Source organism: Anguilla anguilla, chromosome 1 (genome assembly GCF_013347855.1).
Source record: "Anguilla anguilla isolate fAngAng1 chromosome 1, fAngAng1.pri, whole genome shotgun sequence".
Classification (NCBI taxonomy): Eukaryota; Metazoa; Chordata; class Actinopteri; order Anguilliformes; family Anguillidae; genus Anguilla; species Anguilla anguilla.
This window is the reverse complement of record NC_049201.1, coordinates 86,564,929-86,585,840: the sequence shown is the minus strand read 5'-3', so window position 1 is coordinate 86,585,840 and position 20,912 is coordinate 86,564,929. Positions and strand designations below refer to the sequence as shown.

Below are 20,912 nucleotides of genomic sequence, written 5' to 3'. Positions count from 1 at the left end.
GTGTATCCTGTGTGTGTGTGCGCGAGGGTGTATCCTGTGTGTGTGTGTGTGTGCGCGCGAGTGTGTATCCTGTGTGTGTGTATCCTGTGTGTGTGTGTGTGCGCTAGTGTGTATCCTGTATGTGTGCGCAAGTATCCTGTGTGTGTGTGTGTGCGCAAGTATCATGTGTGTGTGTGCAAGTGTGTATCCTGTGTGTGTGTGCGTGTATTCTGTGTGTGTGCGAGTGTGTATCCTCTGCGTGTGTATCCTGTGTGTGTGTGACACTGACACTGCGCGTGAGAGTGTGTGCGCGCGTGTGTGTGTGTCAGTGTGTGTGTGAGAGTGTATGCGTGTGAAAGAGAGAGAATGAGACAGTGTCAGACACACACAGACAGAAGCTGCTTCTCACAGTGCTGTTTTAAAAGTTGAGGAAACTCATTTTATTTGAAAAGTAAAAACTGAAGGAGAGCGTGGAGACGCCAGGGACGCAGAAAAGACGGGAAACGCTCACGCCAAGCCAGCGTTTCACATCCAGGACTAGTACCTAACATTAACCATGTCACTTCCTGTAGGGGGCAGGAAGTGCTGACAGTCACAGGAAGGGGAGGGGCTTAGGGAGCTGGACTCACACAGAGCTGATATTGCACTCCAGTGTATGGTGAGAGAGCAGGGTACACAGTGAGAAGACAGACGCACAGAAGCGCTGTGTGTTCAAAGTGACTTCAGGAAACTGCATACAAAAAAACAGCTGCATTTAACAGGACAGTTTGGAACTTTTGTCTGTACAAAAAATTACAAGTCCCGTGATTTAAAAAAATAAAATAAAATGACAGAGTTGTAAAATGGCTACTGCTTTGTAGTTTCTCTCCATGTACACCCACTCTCCCCAAAGACTTACACAAAAATGTGTGCGCGTGTTTGTGTATGTGTGTGTGTGTGTGTGTGTACGTGCATTTGTGGGCATGTATGCGTACGTGTGTGCACGTGTATGTATCTGTGTGTACATGTATGTATGTGGGTGCATGAGTGTGTATGTGTGTAGTGTGTGTGCGTGCATGTGTGCACGCGTGCGCGCATGTGTGTGTGTGTGTGTGTGTGTGTGTATCAGGGTGCACAGAAATCAGAAATGAATGGATTATACACTCCACCCTCAGGCAGATTCGGGACCATTCATAATACAAAAAACAAAAACAATAATAAAATCATAATGCAATCCTTCACAACATTAATGAGGCTTGCACACACTTACAGGCTTTTACAGCATCCTCCTCTGTGCTAAATACAAGCTCTCCCATGATTGGACACTGGTCACCCAGTGGGGACTTGTGTTTTTAAAAACTCTGGCCCATGATTGGACAGCGGTAACCAGGCAGGATTTTTTAAATTTTTGAAATGCGAGCCCATTGGCTGAGCCCTTCCTATGTGCTCTGACTGTGAGTCCACAGATGCCGCTGCAGATGTGCTGTTCTTCCCCCGGACTCCGTTTGACATGTGGAGCTAGCGCTAGCCTGTTTCTGAGCTTCCTGTCCGTCTGTCTGTCGTCCTGTCCGTCCATCTGTCCAGACTCAGCTTTTACTGAACGTAGCAGCTGTCTGTCCGTCGCCCTGTCTGTCCGTCTGTCTGTCTGTCGTCCTGTCTGTCCATCTGTCCAGACTCAGCTTTTACTGAATGTAGCAGCTGTCTGTCCGTCGCCCTGTCTGTCCGCCTGTCTGTCCGTCGTCCTGTCTGTCCAGGCTCAGCTTTTACTGAACGCAGCAGTTGTCTGTCCATCTGTCTGTCTGCCCGTCTGTCCAGGCTCAGGTCTTACTGAAGGCAGCAGTTGTCTGTCTGTCTGTCTGTCTGCCCGTCTGTCTGCCCAGGCTCAGCTCTTACTGAACGCAGCAGTTGTCTGTCCGTCTGTCTGTATGTCTGTCCGTCTGTCCAGGCTCAGGTCTTACTGAACGCAGCAGTTGTCTGTCCGTCTGTCTGTCCAGGCTCAGGTCTTACTGAACGCAGCAGTTGTCTGTCCGTCTGTCTGTCCAGGCTCAGGTCTTACTGAACGCAGCAGTTGGGGCCGAGGGCGTCTTTGGAGCGCAGACGCATTTTGGGCCGGTACTTCTCCAGGTACAGCAGCTGTTTGGAGTTAAAGGCCCCGCGCCGCTTCCTGTGGGGGGGGGGGGGGGGGGGGGGGGGGGGGGAAGGAGGGAGGGGGAGAGAGAGAGTGAGAGAGGGAGGGAGGGTGGGAGAGAGAGAGAGAGAGAGAGAGAAGGGTCAGGAGCAGGTGTACACTATACTAACTGGGGGGGTGTCAGGGCCAGGTGTACACTATTCTAGTGTAAGGCTGCATTTGGGTTGCCAGGTCAGAAAAGTGGATTGGAATTTTGAGGTTGCAGGTTTGATTCCCAGGTGAGACACTGCTGTTAGAACCTTAAAGCAGGGCGAGCATCACCCAGCACACACCCAGGTGTAAGCAGTAAAAGTCAATCTGAATAAGAAAACCTCTGAATCCTGAAACGTTATCAGTCCTCGCGTCCACTTCCAGGGTCTATGTGAGGGTTGCCAGACCTGTGCGGGTTTCCTCCAGAACGCGGAGCGACGGGGACTTACTGGCGAATGAACTGAACCGCGTCCTCATACTTCATCCCACACTCCAGAAGAGCCAGCGCCACCAACACCGGCGCTCTGGGGGGGGGGGGAAGGGGGGGGAAGAGAGGGGGGACAGAGAGAGAATAAATATTTTACTAAAATCAATCAGAAATGCCCACAAAATCCGGAAAGTTCAGGCCCCATCCCCTTAGGAGAGCAGAGGAGGGGCAGCACAGCACACAGCTGAGGGACCGTGGGTGGATCACCTGATCACTAAAATATGTCCGAATATTTCTTTATATAAATTTCTTTAAATATTCTTTAATATTTTTTTACTTTATTATGCATTAATATAGGATTAGATTTTTATGTTTTTGTACTTTATTATTACTTTCCATTAGTATTTGTCAATCCCAATTCACAGTTGTTGTTTTCATGTATAGCTACGGTTCATTTGTTCCTAGCCTTTAGTGTTGTTCAGTGTTAAATGTGTTTACATTACATTACTGGCATTTAGCAGACGCTCTTATCCACATTTACAGAGCTGGATTTATACTGAAGCAACTATCAGGCCAATAAAAGCATATTAAAACAGAGAGACTATTGACCGTACGATGCATGCATGAAGCAGACAGAGAGAGAGAGAACAGAATGAGAGAGGGAGAGAGGAAAGTGAGAAAGAGAGAGAGAGACAGAGGAGAGAGTGAGAGAGAGAGAGACAGAGGAGAGAGGGAGAGAGACAGAGGAGAGAGAGAGAGAGAGAGAGAGAGAGAGGGAGGGAAAGAGAGACAGAGGAGAGAGAGAGACAGAGGAGAGTGAGAGACAGGGGAGAGAGGGAGGCAGAGAGAGACAGAGGAGAGAGAGAGAGGAGAGAGGGAGAGACAGAGGAGAGAGTGAGAGAGAGAGAGAGTGAGGAGAGAGAGAGAGAGAGAGGGGAGAGAGGGAGCGGTACATTAAAGAGCAGCAGACTGCAGTAAACTGTAAGACTGGACCCCCAGCTCACCGGCCCAGTCCAGCCACACAGTGCACAGCGATGCAGCAGCCTGGCTCCTCCCTAAACCGGGTCTTCAGCAGGTTCAGCCAATCATCAACGATCTGATTAGGGGGCGGGGCACCATCATCAAAGGGCCAATCCTGAGTAGGCAGGAAGAAAAAAAGATAAATAAGAGAAAGGGGAATACTGCTCACACTAAGCGAGTATTTTACTGCACAGCTAACAGCTTTCTGCAGAGGAACACTACAATAAATAAAAACAGAAATAAATAAAACCACCAAAAAACACACTATTCTCCAGTCCAGTAGAGGACTGGTTCCTGCTGTGTGTGTGTGTGTGTCTGTGTGTCTATCACCAGTTCTGCTTCCATGCAATTCATCATGTCACCCCCAGGGGGCGAGAAAGAGAATCACTTTCACACGCTTTTGCTAACAACGCTCAGCCCATGATTCACCGTGGGGATTTACCTCTACAATGTTGCTGTATTTTTGATACAGTAAAATACTGCATTTGAATTTCAAGTGAAAAATCATTATTCTTTTAAGATCTCACAACCTTTACAACCAGATTCATATGAATGCATGCATGTTTACATAGTCTAATGCTGGCTGATGGTCGAAGCCAGTAATGTGGCCATTATTTCCAATTAGAAAATGACAAAGTGCATTTTCCTTTCGAAAGAAAACCTGTGGAACCAGTGAACACTTTTGATAATGATTTCATTACATTTTGCTAACTGTTTTAATAAAATTTTGTGAAACCTGAACACTGAAAGAGTGAAACCCGAACACTGAAAGAGTGAAAGAGTGAAACCTGAACACTGAAAGAGTGAAAGCGGAACACTGACAGAGTGAACCACAGAGGAAGTTTGTGCCCCGCTGCAGCCCCAGGGCGAGAATGTCCCGCCTCTCCTGTCATCCAGCAGGGAGGACAGAGGGAAGTGACACGTTTCAGCATCATCTCATCCAGGATTCAAACCTGCAACCATCTGACAGGAAGTGAAGGTTGAGGACTGCTTTGCCAAACAGCTGCTCTAAATAACCCCCCCACTGACAGAGGACTCAGGATGGGGATGGGGGGCAATACTCTTCCATAGAAACACAACTACTGCAACCAAACTTCTGTGCTGAATCCATGACGACAGACCGCCCTTACCCGACAGGGTCAGGTATCGGAATGCGCCAGGACAGTGAGCAGCCCCCCTGCCTCGGTCACTAAAACCACAAACCCAACCAAACATGACCAAACCTGACCAAACCTGACCAGGCATTACCAAACCTGACCAAGCATTACCAAACATGACCAAACCTGACCAAGCATTACCAAACATGACCAAACAAACCCTGCTCTTACACATCACAAACCATCCTCAACCATGCAAGCCACACCAATAAATCACACCTCTAATCAAAAAATCGAATCCCTAACCCAAACACTGCTCTGAAACACAAAGCGCAATCACCACAGCAAAATGCGTGTGTGTGTGTGTGTGTGTGTGTGTGTGTGCGTGCTTTGTGTGAGTCTGTGTGCGTGCGTTTTGTGTGTGTGTGTGTTTTGTGTGTGTGTGTGTGTGTGTATGCACGCTCCATTCTGAGAATTCCAAAGCGTTAACCAGGAAAGACAATGAAAGTAGATAACCAATCAGCAGAGGCAGGCGATTCATCACCCGGATCAACAGCCATTAAAGAGGAGAAAGACCAGCGCACTGAGACAGGCCCAGTATACCAGCCGAAAACACCAGCGCTTCCATACCACAGACCAGCGCACTGAGACAGGCCCCCTATACCAGCCGAAAACACCAGCGCTCCCATACCACAGACCAGCGCACTGAGACAGGCCCAGTATACCAGCCGAAAACACCAGCGCTCCCGTACCACAGACCAGCGCACTGAGACAGGCCCAGTATACCAGCCGAAAACACCAGCGCTCCCATACCACAGACCAGCGCACTGAGCCAGGCCCAGTATACCAGCCGAAAACACCAGCGCTTCCATACCACAGACCAGCGCACTGAGACAGGCCCGTATACCAGCCAAAAACACCAGCGCTCCCGTACCACAGACCAGCGCACTGAGACAGGCCCCGTATACCAGCCGAAAACACCAGCGCTCCCATACCACAGACCAGCGCAATGAGACAGGCCCAGTATACCAGCCGAAAACACCAGCGCTCCCATACCACAGACCAGCGCACTGAGACAGGCCCAGTATACCAGCCGAAAACACCAGCGCTTCCATACCACAGACCAGCGCACTGAGACAGGCCCCCTATACCAGCCGAAAACACCAGCGCTCCCATACCACAGACCAGCGCACTGAGACAGGCCCTGTATACCAGCCGAAAACACCAGCGCTCCCATACCACAGACCAGCGCACTGAGACAGGCCCAGTATACCAGCCGAAAACACCAGCGCTCCCGTACCACAGACCAGCGCACTGAGACAGGCCCCCTATACCAGCCGAAAACACCAGCGCTCCCATACCACAGACCAGCGCACTGAGACAGGCCCAGTATACCAGCCGAAAACACCAGCGCTCCCATACCACAGACCAGCGCACTGAGACAGGCCCAGTATACCAGCCGAAAACACCAGCGCTCCCATACCACAGACCAGCGCACTGAGACAGGCCCAGTATACCAGCCGAAAACACCAGCGCTCCCATACCACAGACCAGCGCACTGAGACAGGTCCGTATACCAGCCGAAAACACCAGCGCTCCCATACCACAGACCAGCGCACTGAGACAGGCCCAGTATACCAGCCGAAAACACCAGCGCTCCCATACCACAGACCAGCGCACTGAGACAGGTCCGTATACCAGCCGAAAACACCAGGGTTCTCATGCCACAGAACGAAACCATAAACCACGTCGCTATTTCCTGCCGTCCCCAGGTGGCAGGAAGTCCCCGCTAGTTCCTGTGAGAGACAGAGAGCAGGGGCTGATGGGATACCGAACGGCTCTTACCAGGACCTGGATCCCCTCCTTCTCCACGGGAGCCTTATCGTATGTGGCTTCACACACCCGCACCAACGTCTGCACCCCAAACCTCTTCAGCTCCTGAGAAACACACAGACCTGTTACACACACACACACACACACACACACACACCCGCACCAACGTCTGCACCCCAAACCTCTTCAGCTCCTGAGAAACACACAGACCTGTTACACACACACACACACACACACACACACACACACACACCCGCACCAACGTCTGCACCCCAAACCTCTTCAGCTCCTGAGAAACACACAGACCTGTTACACACACACACACACACACACACACCCGCACCAGCGTCTGCACCCCAAACCTCTTCAGCTCCTGAGAAACACACAAACCTGTTACACACACACACACACACACACACACACACACACCCGCACCAACGTCTGCACCCCAAACCTCTTCAGCTCCTGAAAAACACACAAACCTGTTACACACACACACACACACACACACACACACACACACACACACCCGCACCAACGTCTGCACCCCAAACCTCTTCAGCTCCTGAGAAACACACAAACCTGTTACACACACACACACACACACACACACACACACACACACACACACACACACACACACACACACACACACACCAGCGTCTGCACCCCAAACCTCTTCAGCTCCTGAGAAACACACAAACCTGCATTACACACACACACACACACACACACACACACACACACACACACACACAGAGTAATGGGAAGGGTGCACAGTAAAGGAGCTCTCTGTACCAGTAACTCAAAATCCTAGCCGCAGGTTTGACGATAAACAGCACCTCTTACCTCTGTGAACTTGATGACCTGCGCGTTGGTGGGATTGTGGGTAATGAGGAACCTCATGCACTCGTACGTTATCTCCACTGGGGCCGGGCGGTTCATGTTGGCAGAATTTTACCAAAAAAAGAATACTCCAGAAAAATGATGCTCTTTCAAAAAAAGAGAGAGCTTGCAAAAAATGATGTATATAATCAAAAAAGATCTTTGGCTCAGATCTCAGTGAGGTTTGAAGTAGAAGTATTTATATAAAAATTAAATAAAAAAATATGAAATTACAAGAACAGTGGAATGGTCAATAAAAAAGGACAAATGAAGAAGGGAAATCTACTGGGGGCAAAAGAAAAGAAAAGGGACTTATCCTTCAGACATCCAATCAGATTACCCCATTCAGAAAAGTGGTTCTGACTGGCTGGCCTGAGAGTAAATGCAGGTAGGAGTTGGTGATTGGTTGCTTTGGAGTTCTGGCCACGGACTACAAGTGGCCCCAGTGGGCAGCAGGAGAGAGCAGCTTCAGTGCCAGTGTGTGCTTCAAGGGGGCTTCTGGGTAGCGTAGTCTCTTTGTGGGGGGCTGTCGGTTCACTTGTCCACAAAGGAGAGGTGCTGTGCCTGGCAGAAGTCTCCGCTGACCCTCACAAACGCCATAAATGTGCGACCCAAATCAGCACTGAAACTCTGTGGGAAGCGAGAAACACAAATCAGCACTGAAACTCTGCAGAGAGAGAAACACAAATCAGCACTGAAACTCTGTGGGAAGAGAGAAACACAAATCAGCACTGAAACTCTGCAGAGAGAGAAACACAAATCAGCACTGAAACTCTGCAGAGAGAAACACAGATCAGCACTGAAACTCGGCATAGAGAAACACAGATCAGCACTGAAACTCTGTGAGAAGAGAGAAACACAGATCAGCACTGAAACTCTGCAGAGAGAAACACAGATCAGAACTGAAACTCTGCAGAGAGAAACACAGATCAGCACTGAAACTCTGCAGAGAGAAACACAGATCAGAACTGAAACTCTGCAGAGAGAAACACAGATCAGCACTGAAACTCTGCAGAGAGAAACACAGATCAGCACTGAAACTCTGCAGAGAGAAACACAGGGTAGCACAGGTAATTTTGGCACACAGCAGGACAACACGTTTACCCTGTTCTGTAGAACAGGGTCCTCCTATAGGCCAGTCCCTCTCTATGCTGAGCAGGCCGGTCCCTCTCTATGCTGAGCAGGCCGGTCCCTCTCTATGCTGAGCAGGCCGGTCCCTCTCTATGCTGAGCAGGCCAGTCCCTCTCTATGCTGAGCAGGCCAGTCCCTCTCTATGCTGAGCAGGCCAGTCCCTCTCTATGCTGAGCAGGCCAGTCCCTCTCTATGCTGAGCAGGCCAGTCCCTCTCTATGCTGAGCAGGCCGGTCCCTCTCTATGCTGAGCAGGCCAGTCCCTCTCTATGCTGAGCAGGCCAGTCCCTCTCTATGCTGAGCAGGCCGGTCCCTCTCTATGCTGAGCAGACCGGTCCCTCTCTATGCTGAGCAGGCCAGTCCCTCTCTACGCTGAGCAGGCCAGTCCCTCTCTATGCTGAGCAGGCCGGTCCCTCTCTATGCTGAGCAGACCGGTCCCTCTCTATGCTGAGCAGGCCAGTCCCTCTCTATGCTGAGCAGGCCGGTCCCTCTCTATGCTGAGCAGACCGGTCCCTCTCTATGCTGAGCAGGCCAGTCCCTCTCTATGCTGAGCAGGCCAGTCCCTCTCTATGCTGAGCAGGCCATGAGCAGGCCAGTCCCTCTCTATGCTGAGCAGGCCAGTCCCTCTCTATGCTGAGCAGGCCAGTCCCTCTCTATGCTGAGCAGGCCAGTCCCTCTCTATGCTGAGCAGGCCAGTCCCTCTCTATGCTGAGCAGGCCAGTCCCTCTCTATGCTGAGCATCGAGCACAAAACTCTTTCTTTCGCTCAAGTTTCAGGCCTGTTGAGTTTCTGAATTTGAGACTGTTATTAGTGTTAACCTGCGTTCAACACAGGTGTTAAGTCCCGCAGCACTGACTGAGGGGCGCGGGGGTCATATTACCTATTACAGATTCCCGCACACCTGTCAGGATAATATCCCCTTCCGTCCTCTCTCAAACCAGGCGTCGGCTTCCTAAGGTCTCGGTGGCCCAGATGCAGCCATAACCATTGGGGGCTCATCTGGGATCTGAACCGGAGACCAGCGTTTGAGCCATAAACTAACATAAAATCCCAAAGGGCTTTATTACAGAAGCTACCCGGGAGCATACAAACAAGCAGCAGCTCAGCGGGCAAGCGAATAAATAAAGAGAGGGAGAGAGAGAGAGTGAGAGAGAGAGAGGGAGAGCCTGAAATTCTCCAGTACACCTCCTTATACAGGCAGCTCCTCCTGACTAAGTCTGTACCTGGGCCTCCGACAGGTGGGTGCGAGAGTCTGACACCCGTGCAGACCAGCGCCCCCCACTGAGTGCTGAGGGACGTAACAACAGAATAGCCTACAATAATGAACTACAATCCCATGATGCAGTGCGTGGAATCAGGAAGTGTTGGGACGGCAGAGGACAGTCAGACATGGCACTAAGGTCATGTTGCGACTAACCCAGTAAGGGCCAGTTCACAAACGCTCACTCCTGCATTCTCCTGCAGATTCCAGCCCTGGAGGCGAGTTAGCCGGAAGCTCACGACTGCCAACACGGAATGTATGCCAATAAACAAATCACTTCCATAGCCAAGCGGAGTCCTCAGTCAGGCAAGGCTAATTATCGATCGGTCCTAAATCAATCAAAACCCTAAATCAGTGCCTCTGTCCTGCAGCCCTCTACACACCACGGCTGACAGCTGTACAGGTGACTGCTGCTTAATCTTTCACCAACAAGCACGACAGAAAGGAAAAGCCACATGTGACAAAGAGAGCGGGAGGGGTCTGTCACTCTGTAGCATAGATCTGTCATCTCCCTGGACTCCTGAATCAAAGGCGGCCTGCCACAGAGCACGAGGGCTCAGGAGGTTACACAACTCTGCTAAAGGCCGAGGAGAGAAAAACATGGCCTCTGAGCTGGGGAGGAGGACGACGAGAAAGAGAGGGAGGGAGAGAGGGAGAGCGGGCGAGAGAGAAGAAAGGGTGGAGGGCGGGGGGGCAGATCTTAAAACCTGAAGCCCCCTGGGGTCTGGCTGTAATTTCCCAGAGTTAATTAAAGCTCGCTGCAAGGACGGCCTTCGTGGGGAGCCCTGGCTAATCTCTGTCCAGCACGGCGTAATCCAGAGCACCCGCCAACAAATGACATCAGGAGCCCGGCCCGCTTCTACTGGAGCAAACAGGCCACCTGACGCTCAGGAAAACATTCCTGAGCGCTTTTGATGAAACGCTAATAAACATGAACGAGCTCAAATGGATCGCTGCGCATCAGCTGTTCTGGGTGGCGTCTGAGCAAACCTTTCCGCCATTCGAGAGCTCCGTCAGAGCAGGAGCTGGGGGACTGCACACAAAGGAGCACGGAATGCCCCCCGTCATGTGACCATTCACCACCCAATCACCATCAGGAGCACTACTCAGCTATTCACTATTCACCCTCCAGAGACCTAGCCTACATCTTTCTACCTGTAACATAACTACTACAGCTGCTCACTAAGTCCATTTGGGGTCTTTGTAACCGAAGAGACAACGCCGCACCCCGCCGCACACCTCCGCACCCGCCACACACCTCCACACCCGCCACACACCTCCACACCCGCCACACACCTCCACACCCGCCACACACCTCCACACCCCGCCACACACCTCCGCACCCCGCCACACACCTCCACACCCCGCCACACACCTCCACACCCCGCCACACACCTCCAGATGAACAGCAAACCTGTCTGTTCCTGCGGACCTAATCACCCCCTGCTAACTGAAAGCTCTGTACACATTTCCTTGCTTCCTAAACGCATCAGAGAGAGTTTCTGTCTGCTTTGGAATGCGATTGAGCAGCGTGCCTCTGTCTGTGAACTCCAGTTCCCATGAGCACCCTCTGCTCTGATCAGCCAGTGGAGGGCTGGCTTGGTCAGGAACGTGGGCAGACTGGCTACTTTTGCACGATCGCATAATCACTTCTGGGACTGTGGGGCGGAGCTAATAGCAACACTTCCACTTTCAAACACATTTCCCAGCACAGATTAACCGAGCTTTTTAAAAGTGCCTCAAACACTTCCACTTTCAAACACATTTCCCAGCACAGATTAACCAAGCTTTTTAAAAGTGCCTCAAACACTTCCATTTTCAAACACATTTCACAGTCAGATTAACCGAGCTTTTTAATATTGACTCAAACACTTGCAACAGTCACGTAACTCAGCACGCACTCAGAGCCTCATTAAACAGACACTGGCTGGATTACTTTAATCAATAACACACTAGCTGGGGCTGCAACCGTTCACATTTAACTGCATGGAGAAAAGAGCAAACCCAGCGAGGGAGCTGGGGAAAAAACAAGCAGAGCTGTCCATGTGTGAAGAGAGGGTGGTCTTCTCAGAGCTGTCCATGTGTGAAGAGAGGGTGGTCTTATCAGAGCTGTCCATGTGTGAAGAGAGGGTGGTCTTCTCAGAGCTGTCCATGTGTGAAGAGAGGGTGGTCTTATCAGAGCTGTCCATGTGTGAAGAGAGGGTGGTCTTATCACAGCTGTCCGTGTGTGAAGAGAGGGTGGTCTTATCAGAGCTGTCCATGTGGGAAGAGAGGGTGGTCTTATCAGAGCTGTCCGTGTGTGAAGAGAGGGTGGTCTTATCAGAGCTGTCCATGTGTGAAGAGAGGGTGGTCTTCTCAGAGCTGTCCATGTGTGAAGAGAGGGTGGTCTTATCAGAGCTGTCCGTGTGTGAAGAGAGGGTGGTCTTATCAGAGCTGTCCGTGTGTGAAGAGAGGGTGGTCTTCTCAGAGCTGTCCATGTGTGTAGAGAGGGTGGTCTTATCAGAGCTCTCCATGTGTGAAGAGAGGGTGGTCTTATCAGAGCTGTCCATGTGGGAAGAGAGGGTTGTCTTATCAGAGCTGTCCATGTGTGAAGAGAGGGTGGTCTTATCAGAGCTGTCCATGTGTGAAGAGAGGGTGGTCTTATCAGAGCTCTCCATGTGTGAAGAGAGGGTGGTCTTATCAGAGCTGTCCATGTGGGAAGAGAGGGTTGTCTTATCAGAGCTGTCCATGTGTGAAGAGAGGGTGGTCTTATCAGAGCTGTCCATGTGTGAAGAGAGGGTGGTCCATGTGTGAAGAGAGGGTGGTCTTATCACAGCTGTCCGTGTGTGAAGAGAGGGTAGTCTTATCAGAGCTGTCCATGTGGGAAGAGAGGGTGGTCTTATCAGAGCTGTCCATGTGTGAAGAGAGGGTGGTCTTATCAGAGCTGTCCATGTGGGAAGAGAGGGTGGTCTTATCAGAGCTGTCCATGTGTGAAGAGAGGGTGGTCTTATCAGAGCTGTCCATGTGTGAAGAGAGGGTGGTCTTATCAGAGCTGTCCGTGTGTGAAGAGAGGGTGGTCTTCTCAGAGCTGTCCATGTGTGAAGAGAGGGTGGTCTTATCAGAGCTGTCCATGTGTGAAGAGAGGGTGGTCTTATCAGAGCTGTCCGTGTGTGAAGAGAGGGTGGTCTTATCAGAGCTGTCCGTGTGTTAAGAGAGGGTGGTCTTATCAGAGCTGTCCATGTGGGAAGAGAGGGTGGTCTTATCAGAGCTCTCCATGTGTGAAGAGAGGGTGGTCTTCTCAGAGCTGTCCATGTGTGAAGAGAGGGTGGTCTTATCAGAGCTGTCCATGTGTGAAGAGAGGGTGGTCTTATCAGAGCTGTCCGTGTGTGAAGAGAGGGTGGTCTTATCAGAGCTGTCCGTGTGTGAAGAGAGGGTGGTCTTCTCAGAGCTGTCCATGTGTGAAGAGAGGGTGGTCTTATCAGAGCTGTCCATGTGTGAAGAGAGGGTGGACTTATCAGAGCTGTCCGTGTGTGAAGAGAGGGTGGTCTTATCAGAGCTGTCCGTGTGAAGAGAGGGTGGTCTTATCAGAGCTGTCCATGTGTGAAGAGAGGGTGGTCTTATCAGAGCTGTCCACGTGGAATGAGAGGGTGGTCTTATCAAAGCTGTCCATGTGGGAAGAGAGGGTGGTCTTCTCAAAGCTGTCCATGTGGAAAGAGAGGGTGGTCTTGTGTGGAATATGAGGGTGGTCTTATCAAAGCTGTCCATGTGTGAAGAGAGGGTGGTCTTCAGTGGAATGAGAGGGTGGTCTTATCAAAGCTGTCCTCAGGCCTTTAACCAGGCCTGTGTGTGATTAACCAACTGAAAAGTAACAAATAAAGGTTAAAAAAGGTTAACAAACTGCTCTGTCAATCACAGCTTCACGGTGGGAAAATAAAGGCTGTGCTCTGGCTGAGTGACAGCTTCCCCTCTAACGGCTGAGCCAAGTGACGTCCAATAAGGACGGGAATCACAACGTGCATAATAATGGGCACCGAGTCGTGACATGTCACATGAGGTGCAGTATCAAGACATGCACTGCAGCGCACCACTACTATTGTGATAAAGGCTGTAATGGTGAGCAACTGGCTCCAATAAAGCACATCTATCATCATCTGGTGGAGCTCAGGTAACTCACAGGACCAGAACGGAAAGAGTTTAGTTTAAGAGCAAGCGGATTTCTTCTGTGCAATAGTCCCACCAATCCAAAATGTCATGGAGAATAAGGAATGGGGAGAAGCCATGTGTCACGTGGTGCAAGTCATGTGACTAGCGTCGTTTGCTCCAGGACACCTGATCAGCAGCTGCTGACCCACAAGACAGGTCACGTGATTAGCAGCAAGGTGACCCAAAAGAGGTCATGTGGTTAGCTTCACAGTGACCCAGAGGAGAGGTCATGTAGTTAGCGGAACGATGACCTAAGAGAGGTCATGTGATTAGCTGCATGGTGACCCTGGGATATCAGCCCACGTGCCATACTCATAACCCTGCAATACATGTTCACAGCATAAATGTGTGAGACCATCAACAGGTCTACCCACTCATTCAGCAGGGATACACACACACATCACAGTAAGATCACAGAAACAGGCCCTCACAGTGATCTACACACACATCACACACACATCACAGTAAGATCACAGTAACAGGCTCTCACAGTGATCTACACACACATCACACACACACATCACAGTAAGATCACAGAAACAGGCTCTCAGTGATCTACACACACATCACAGTAAGATCACAGAAACAGGCTCTCACAGTGATCTACACACACATCACACACACATCACAGTAAGATCACAGTAACAGCTCTCACAGTGATCTACACACACATCACAGAGAGCTGTAGGCAGACCATAAGAGCAGGGCCTGTTTTAAAATGCCCTTTCCCATTGGACTGCCAGAGAAACAGCCACAGAGAGAGAGTTCCAGATGGACTGAGAGAAAACAATAATGAAGAGCCTGGAAACACAGAGAGGGACATGGGTACAGAGAAAACCCGCTCTGCATGTGCGCAAACACCAGAGCTGCATGCTTAATGCAGGATCTCAGTACCCCGAGCTGCAGGGCTGCATTTTAACACAGGAACTCACTACCCACTGCTGCAGCCCTGCATGCTTAATGCAGGAACTCACTACCCAGAGTTGCAGGGCTGCATGCTTACTGCAGGAACTCACTACCCAGAGCTGCACGGCTGCATGCTTACTGCAGGATTTCACTACCCACAGCTGCAGCCCTGCATGCTTACTGCAGGAACTCACTACCCAGAGCTGCAGGGCTGCATGCTTAATGCAGGAACTCACTACCCAGAGCTGCAGGGCTGCATGCTTACTGCAAGAACTCACTACCCAGAGCTGCAGGGCTGCATGCTTAATGCAGGAGCAGAGCTTCTGTAGGTGCAGTTCTGTAATTAAGCCAGGAAGGGTGCATCTAACTGCCACGAGAGAGAGAGGGAGAGAGAGAGAGAGAGAGAGAGACAGAGAAAGCTGGAGGGAAGTGTCTGAAAGGGAAAGTAGAAAAGCTGCTTATTAACGCAGGAGTGCGTCAACAGCTGCCAGAGCCCCTCCACCCAAATGAGGAGGCGCGCATCAGCGTGTTTACCTCACCTGCTCACAACAACATTTACATCTCACAGTCGGGTGCTTTCAGATTCAAAACAGCGTTCAACCAAACGAGGGAAACGTGCCAGCTGCGCTCAGCTATCAGAGCTCGCCTTTAACCAGGGCATAAACAGCACCGCCTTGCCCCGGAAAACATAACGCTCAGTAATTACTGGCAGCGCCTTGAAGACGACAAGCAGGAGGAGACGCTTCTGACAGCCAAACGCATCTCACACAGCGAGACACTGAGGCGCTGAAATTACAGCAGATACACACCACTCTACTGATAGCACAGATCTCACTGCAATCCACTCTCAGCACTGAGAACCACACCTGTGACCAGCACAGGTACGACAGAGAGGGGAGGGGGGAACTCCACCCCTCCACACCGTCCGCAGCACACCACTCAAACTACAGTCCAGTCCAGGGGCTGCAGGTTTAACTCCCCTCCTGGAGGGCCACAGTGCCTACAGGTTTAACTCCAATCCTGAAGGGCAGCAGTGACTGCAGGTTTAACTCCAGGCCTGGAGGGCCGCAGTTTCTGCAGGTTTAACTCCAGTCCTAGAGGGGCCGCAGTGGCTGCAGGTTTAAATCCAGGCCTGGAGGGGGGCGCTGTGGCTGCAGGTTTAACTCCAGCCCAGGAGGGCAGCAGTGGCTGCAGGTTTAACTCCAGTCCTGGAGGGCAGCAGCATCTGCAGGTTTAAGTCCAGTGCTGGAGGGCTGCATTGCCTGCAGGTTTAACTCCAGTCCTGGAGGGCAGCAGTGGCTGCAGGTTTAACTCCAGTCCTGGAGGGCTGCATTGCCTGCAGGTTTAACTCCAGTCCTGGAGGGCCACAGTATCTACAGGTTTAACTCCAGTCCTGGAGGGCCACAGTATCTACAGGTTTAACTCCAGTCCTGGAGGGCCACAGTATCTACAGGTTTAACTCCAGTCCTGGAGGGCAGCAGTGTCTGCGGGTTTAACTCCAGTCCTGGAGGGCCACAGTGTCTACAGGTTTAACTCCAGTCCTGGAGGGCCGCAGTGTCTGCAGGTTTAACTCCAGTCCTGGAGGGCCACAGTATCTACAGGTTTAACTCCAGTCCTGGAGGGCAGCAGTGGCTGCAGGTTTAACTCCAGTCCTGGAGGGCCGCAGTGTCCACTGATTCTCTACATTCCAGTAGTGGGCATTATTGATTGGCTAAGAAGTCCACCAGCCTGGTTTCATGGTGCAGAAACAGGACTGAATGGAACGGAGAGCCACCGCAGCCCAGCAGAAGTGGAATCTGAGACCGCAGGACGGGGCCGGTGGAGTCCTCGCGGTATTTGGGCGCTATTCTGGGGGCGAGCGTCACGTGCCCCATTATCTCCCGTGAGACCAGGAGCAGGGCACAGTGACCTAACTGCCTTATTAAAAAAGCTCTGACTCTCTCTCACAACATGCAAAACACAGCCAAAGCTCCGGCCGCCCGCTGCTCAAAATAAATACTCTCTCACCGTGTGCGTGTGTGTGTGTGTCTGTGAGTGTGTGCGTGTGTGTGTGAGTGTGTGTGTGTGTGTGCGTGCGGGTGTGTGTGTGAGTGTGTGTGCGTGTGTGTGTGTGTGTGTGTGCATGTGTGTGTGTGTGTGTATGTGAGTGTGTGCGTGTGTGTGTATGTGAGTGTGTGCGTGTGTGCGCCTGTCTGGTGTGAGTGTGTATTTGTGTGTGTGTGGGGTGCGTGTCTGTGTGTGCGTGTATGTGTGTGCGTGTGTGTGTGAGTGTGTGTGTGTGTGAGTGTGTGTGCGTGTGTGTGTGTGTGCATGTGTGTGTGTGTGTGTGTATGTGAGTGTGTGCGTGTGTGTGTATGTGAGTGTGTGCGTGTGTGCGCCTGTCTGGTGTGAGTGTGTATTTGTGTGTGTGTGGGGTGCGTGTCTGTGTGTGCGTGTATGTGTGTGAGTGCGTATGTGTATGTGTGTGCATGTGTGAGTGTGTATGTGTGTCGGGTAGGTGCGTGTGTACTTGTGTGTATTAGTGTGTGTGCGAGATTGTGACCTTACGCAGGGTAAATATGATCTCTTGCTTCCATTTTCACTCTGTGCATTTCTAAGGGACAAGGACACAAAGGGCATTTCTCACCCCAAACCATCCACCCCTGCCCCTCCCCGTTCTGACGAGCCCTCGAATCTGAGACTGACGTTCTCTGCAACATTACCTCACCTCAGCCGGTAAAGCCCGCGCATAACAGTATGACAGCCTCGTTTATGAGATCAATTTAAAGAGGTTAGTTTATTTCAACCCTTCATTTACCTCACGCTATTTTACAACAACAGGGTAATACAGGTCACGACAGAGTAAGCTCCACTTAAAGACGACTCCTTTCCAAGAAAGACTTGTCAACTTTTTCCCTTTGTCCAGGCGAAGGTTCCGTCTCTGCCGATAAGTGCGTGAAGATAAATTATCCTCGCATTACGGAAATATGTCATCTACAATGAGGCCAGGATTTTCCCAAGATCTCGCGTCTCTGTCTCCATTAAACCAAAAATAATCGCACACAGAGTATTCTGTCAGACGGTTAGACCCTGCTTAAGCACCGCAACCTCCAGTGTTAAGTTCCAGAACAAGTACGAGAAATGTGCGCGGCCATAAAACCACTTCCATAAACGCGACGCCAGACATCGGCAATGACGAGCGAGTGTCACGTCATTCCATAGACCGGGTGAAACCGGTCGCGCCCGCCGCCGCGCTATCGCCCCACACTGACAGCGCAACTTACATTTAGGTCACGCCGCAAGTTGTCAGATTCCCATAAGCACCAACCAGCCGGAGCCAACGGTTAACTTACAGTAATGCGGGGAGCATCCCGTATCTCCGCCGGCAAGTCACGATTGCGCGGTGGTGACGCATTTCGGATCCACAGCTGTTTTACGATCTTATCAAAATGTTCACCCCCCTTCCCCTCACCTCCCTCCCTCCCTCCCACCCACCCCCTGAAAATAAAAAACCCAGGCCTCTTTGTCTAACGTTAGCTAGCAGCTAGCTAACATTTTCTAGCTGCTCACACCAGACATCCAGCGAGGTTAGCGGAGGGAGAACATTTCGGACAGTTTGCTATTTGGAAGTTTTACCCAGACTGTTGCTATGTGGGGGACACCAGGCTGACCAGTCACCGAGCAGTGGAGATGCGGGGTGGGAACCTAGCTAGTCTAGCTAACCACACACCACAAACACTTCAAACAGCTAGCTATGCTCGGTTAGATTACTCGTTAGGATACGCGGCGTGGCAAAATTTGACAAGTTTTCAAAGTGCTTCTAAAGAGAATGCGTAGTTATTTCACTAGAATAGTTAAAGGCTCAGACCAACGAACCACGCTGAAAAAAACTTCATGACACACTTAAGCTTGCTGGCCACCCCAGCCAGGTCAAAACATAAAATAAGGATGGTCAACACTGCCCATTTTCTGCTGAACAAAGACAGCTTTCGACCGGGGAATGTTTTCCATATGACCACACCATGTGTATTCGCTGGAATCGCTCTATGCAGCAGGTAGACTTACACAAACCCGGTCAGGTCGCTGTGAGTTGGTCAGATGCCCAGATCTGTCCGCTTTCACTGAGCCCTTTAGCCATTCCGCTCATAGCAAAGCGCTCAGCTAGCCGGCTACAAAGCTATTCCACCGCAGTGACACAACAGCAAAACTCGCTAACGACACCAAACCGGCGGGTTTTATTGAATGAGCTGTGCCGCCAGGTACTTTTTCTGACACGCCAAACTTCCAGCTAAAGCAGAAGACACAGGCGGTGTGAAAGTGCATGTCAGAGCCGCTATGCGAGTCTGTTAGCCGCCGTTAGCTCTTCAGACACAATGGCTGCCGCCTTTCCGACTCGCATCTAAAGCTCCAGACTTTCTTGGTGTCAAAACTTCGCCGAGAGGACAAAACACAAATACACGGGTTTGGATTTACGGAGTGTCTCCCCAAGCGGTGGGAGAGCCGCTGGTACTTACAAAGAGCAGGCTGTTCATTGAAATCCCCTTACAATCCCGGAGAAAGTGTATGGATACCAGAAACCGCTGCTTCTCTCTCTTTCTTTTTTGTTGTTGTTTCTTCCTCCCGTAGTACACGGCGCGCGCAGATTTCTTCTCTTCGAACTGCTGGGGAGGTTGCTGGGACTGCGTGTTGCGTCACTGTTGCGTCATTGCCACGCACGGGGAACCTGGCAGCGTCCGTGACGTTTCACTAAAATTAAAGTCGCAGTACACTGTCTCTAGTTTTCGTAAATTTAGAGAGAGAGTAGCTCTTTATCAACTTTCCAAACCACGTATGATCATCTCCTTAATTATTTTACATAATGAATTATAATTATGGAAAATTATTTCTTATTACTTCACTGCTCTCGCTTTAAAGTATACGATAACTGAAACAGCTGCTGCTTTTTATAGTTTTCAGTCTGATCATGAGCAATCATCAAACACAGCAAAATTTCAACATAAGTCAGAGCAAGTAATTATAATTCTTATGGTAATCAATATAGATCTTTATGGAAGTGTCATAACCGTTACTTAGCTCCATATCTGTAGTGGCACTGGCCTATGTTTATATTTTATTTTAATTTTTTTATTTACTTAAGCAACTAAATAAATACGTAGCTATTTAAAATACTTGAGAAATGATAGATGTGAAGTGTTGCACTGCATAGAGCATAGAAAGCAGAAGTATTAAGGTTTGAAGTGTACACGGTTAACTCTTCGGCTTCGTGTGAGCTTTTCAAAAGTGTAGTTTAACCAATATATTAATCTGCATGTCCTCTGCACAGTCAACACCATGTCTGTTTATAACGTCCCCAAGGGGAAGCATGTCCTGAGAGAGGAACAAAGGACCCAGAACGGATCCCTCCGAACGGATTGTACTCCAAAGCTTTCCCCTGAGCAGTCAGAAACTCATTGTTTACCCTCACAAACCGATATCTATCAGAGAGAGATTGCATTTAAACCACAAATGAGCTTTTCCTGTGAGACCAACTGATTCTTCAAGCCTGCGGAGGAGAATATGGAGGTCTGCTTTGATATTGAATATGGAGGTCTGCTTTGAAATTGTCTGTATTGATATTGACATTGACATTGATATACTTGCTGTTGATGTTCTTCGCAGGCTTCAAGGACCGTTGGTAAAAATGGGACTTTTGAAATAGGTCTGCAGTCAGACAGGTGAGTCTGAGCCCCTCACTTGATTTCTGCCATCTTAAAGTTTAATGGGACACAGGCTGATAACAATGAGCAATTTATCACATCCAGAATCTTTTTGCCAAGAACAGGCAATAGCTTCTTCAGTAGCGTAGTGGGAATGGAGTCTAGAAGGCAGTTGAATGATTTTGAAGAGGAAGCTAATTTGACTAGTTTACTCTGAGGTATGGGAGTAAAGAGTTCAAGGTCTTGTGTCTGTCTAGGAGACAGCTCAATATTGTCAATACAGCTGCCACTGTCTGGGGTAGAAGTGAATATATTTTCCCTAATTCCTATTATTTTTAGCACTAAAGAAAATAAATGATAATGATGATGATGATGATGATG

At 50.2% G+C, this 20,912-nt stretch overlaps 1 protein-coding gene across 1 annotated transcript; it reads right to left on the bottom strand.

Annotated features, from left to right (window-relative positions):
• Positions 1–392: 392 nt before the first annotated feature.
• LOC118232920 (protein tyrosine phosphatase type IVA 2-like) lies at positions 393–19,515 on the bottom strand. The gene is made up of 6 exons (XM_035428170.1): positions 19,350–19,515; positions 7,343–8,008; positions 6,506–6,598; positions 3,548–3,678; positions 2,566–2,640; positions 393–2,122 (listed from the first exon to the last, which is right to left on the bottom strand). Exons 2-6 carry the CDS (start codon positions 7,436–7,438, stop codon positions 2,011–2,013), a joined length of 507 nt encoding a protein of 168 aa, XP_035284061.1. The 5' UTR covers positions 7,439–8,008; positions 19,350–19,515; the 3' UTR covers positions 393–2,010.
• Positions 19,516–20,912: the final 1,397 nt, after the last annotated feature.

Coding starts and splice junctions, on each gene's coding strand:
- LOC118232920 (XM_035428170.1), bottom strand. CDS start 7,438: ATGAACCGCCCGGCCCCAGTGGAGATAACGTACGAGTGCATGAGGTTC. Junction 6,599..7,342: donor AGGTCATCAAGTTCACAGAG/GTAAGAGGTGCT, acceptor TGTGTTTCTCAG/GAGCTGAAGAGGTTTGGGGT. Junction 2,641..3,547: donor TGTGTGGCTGGACTGGGCCG/GTGAGCTGGGGG, acceptor CCCCCCCCCCAG/AGCGCCGGTGTTGGTGGCGC.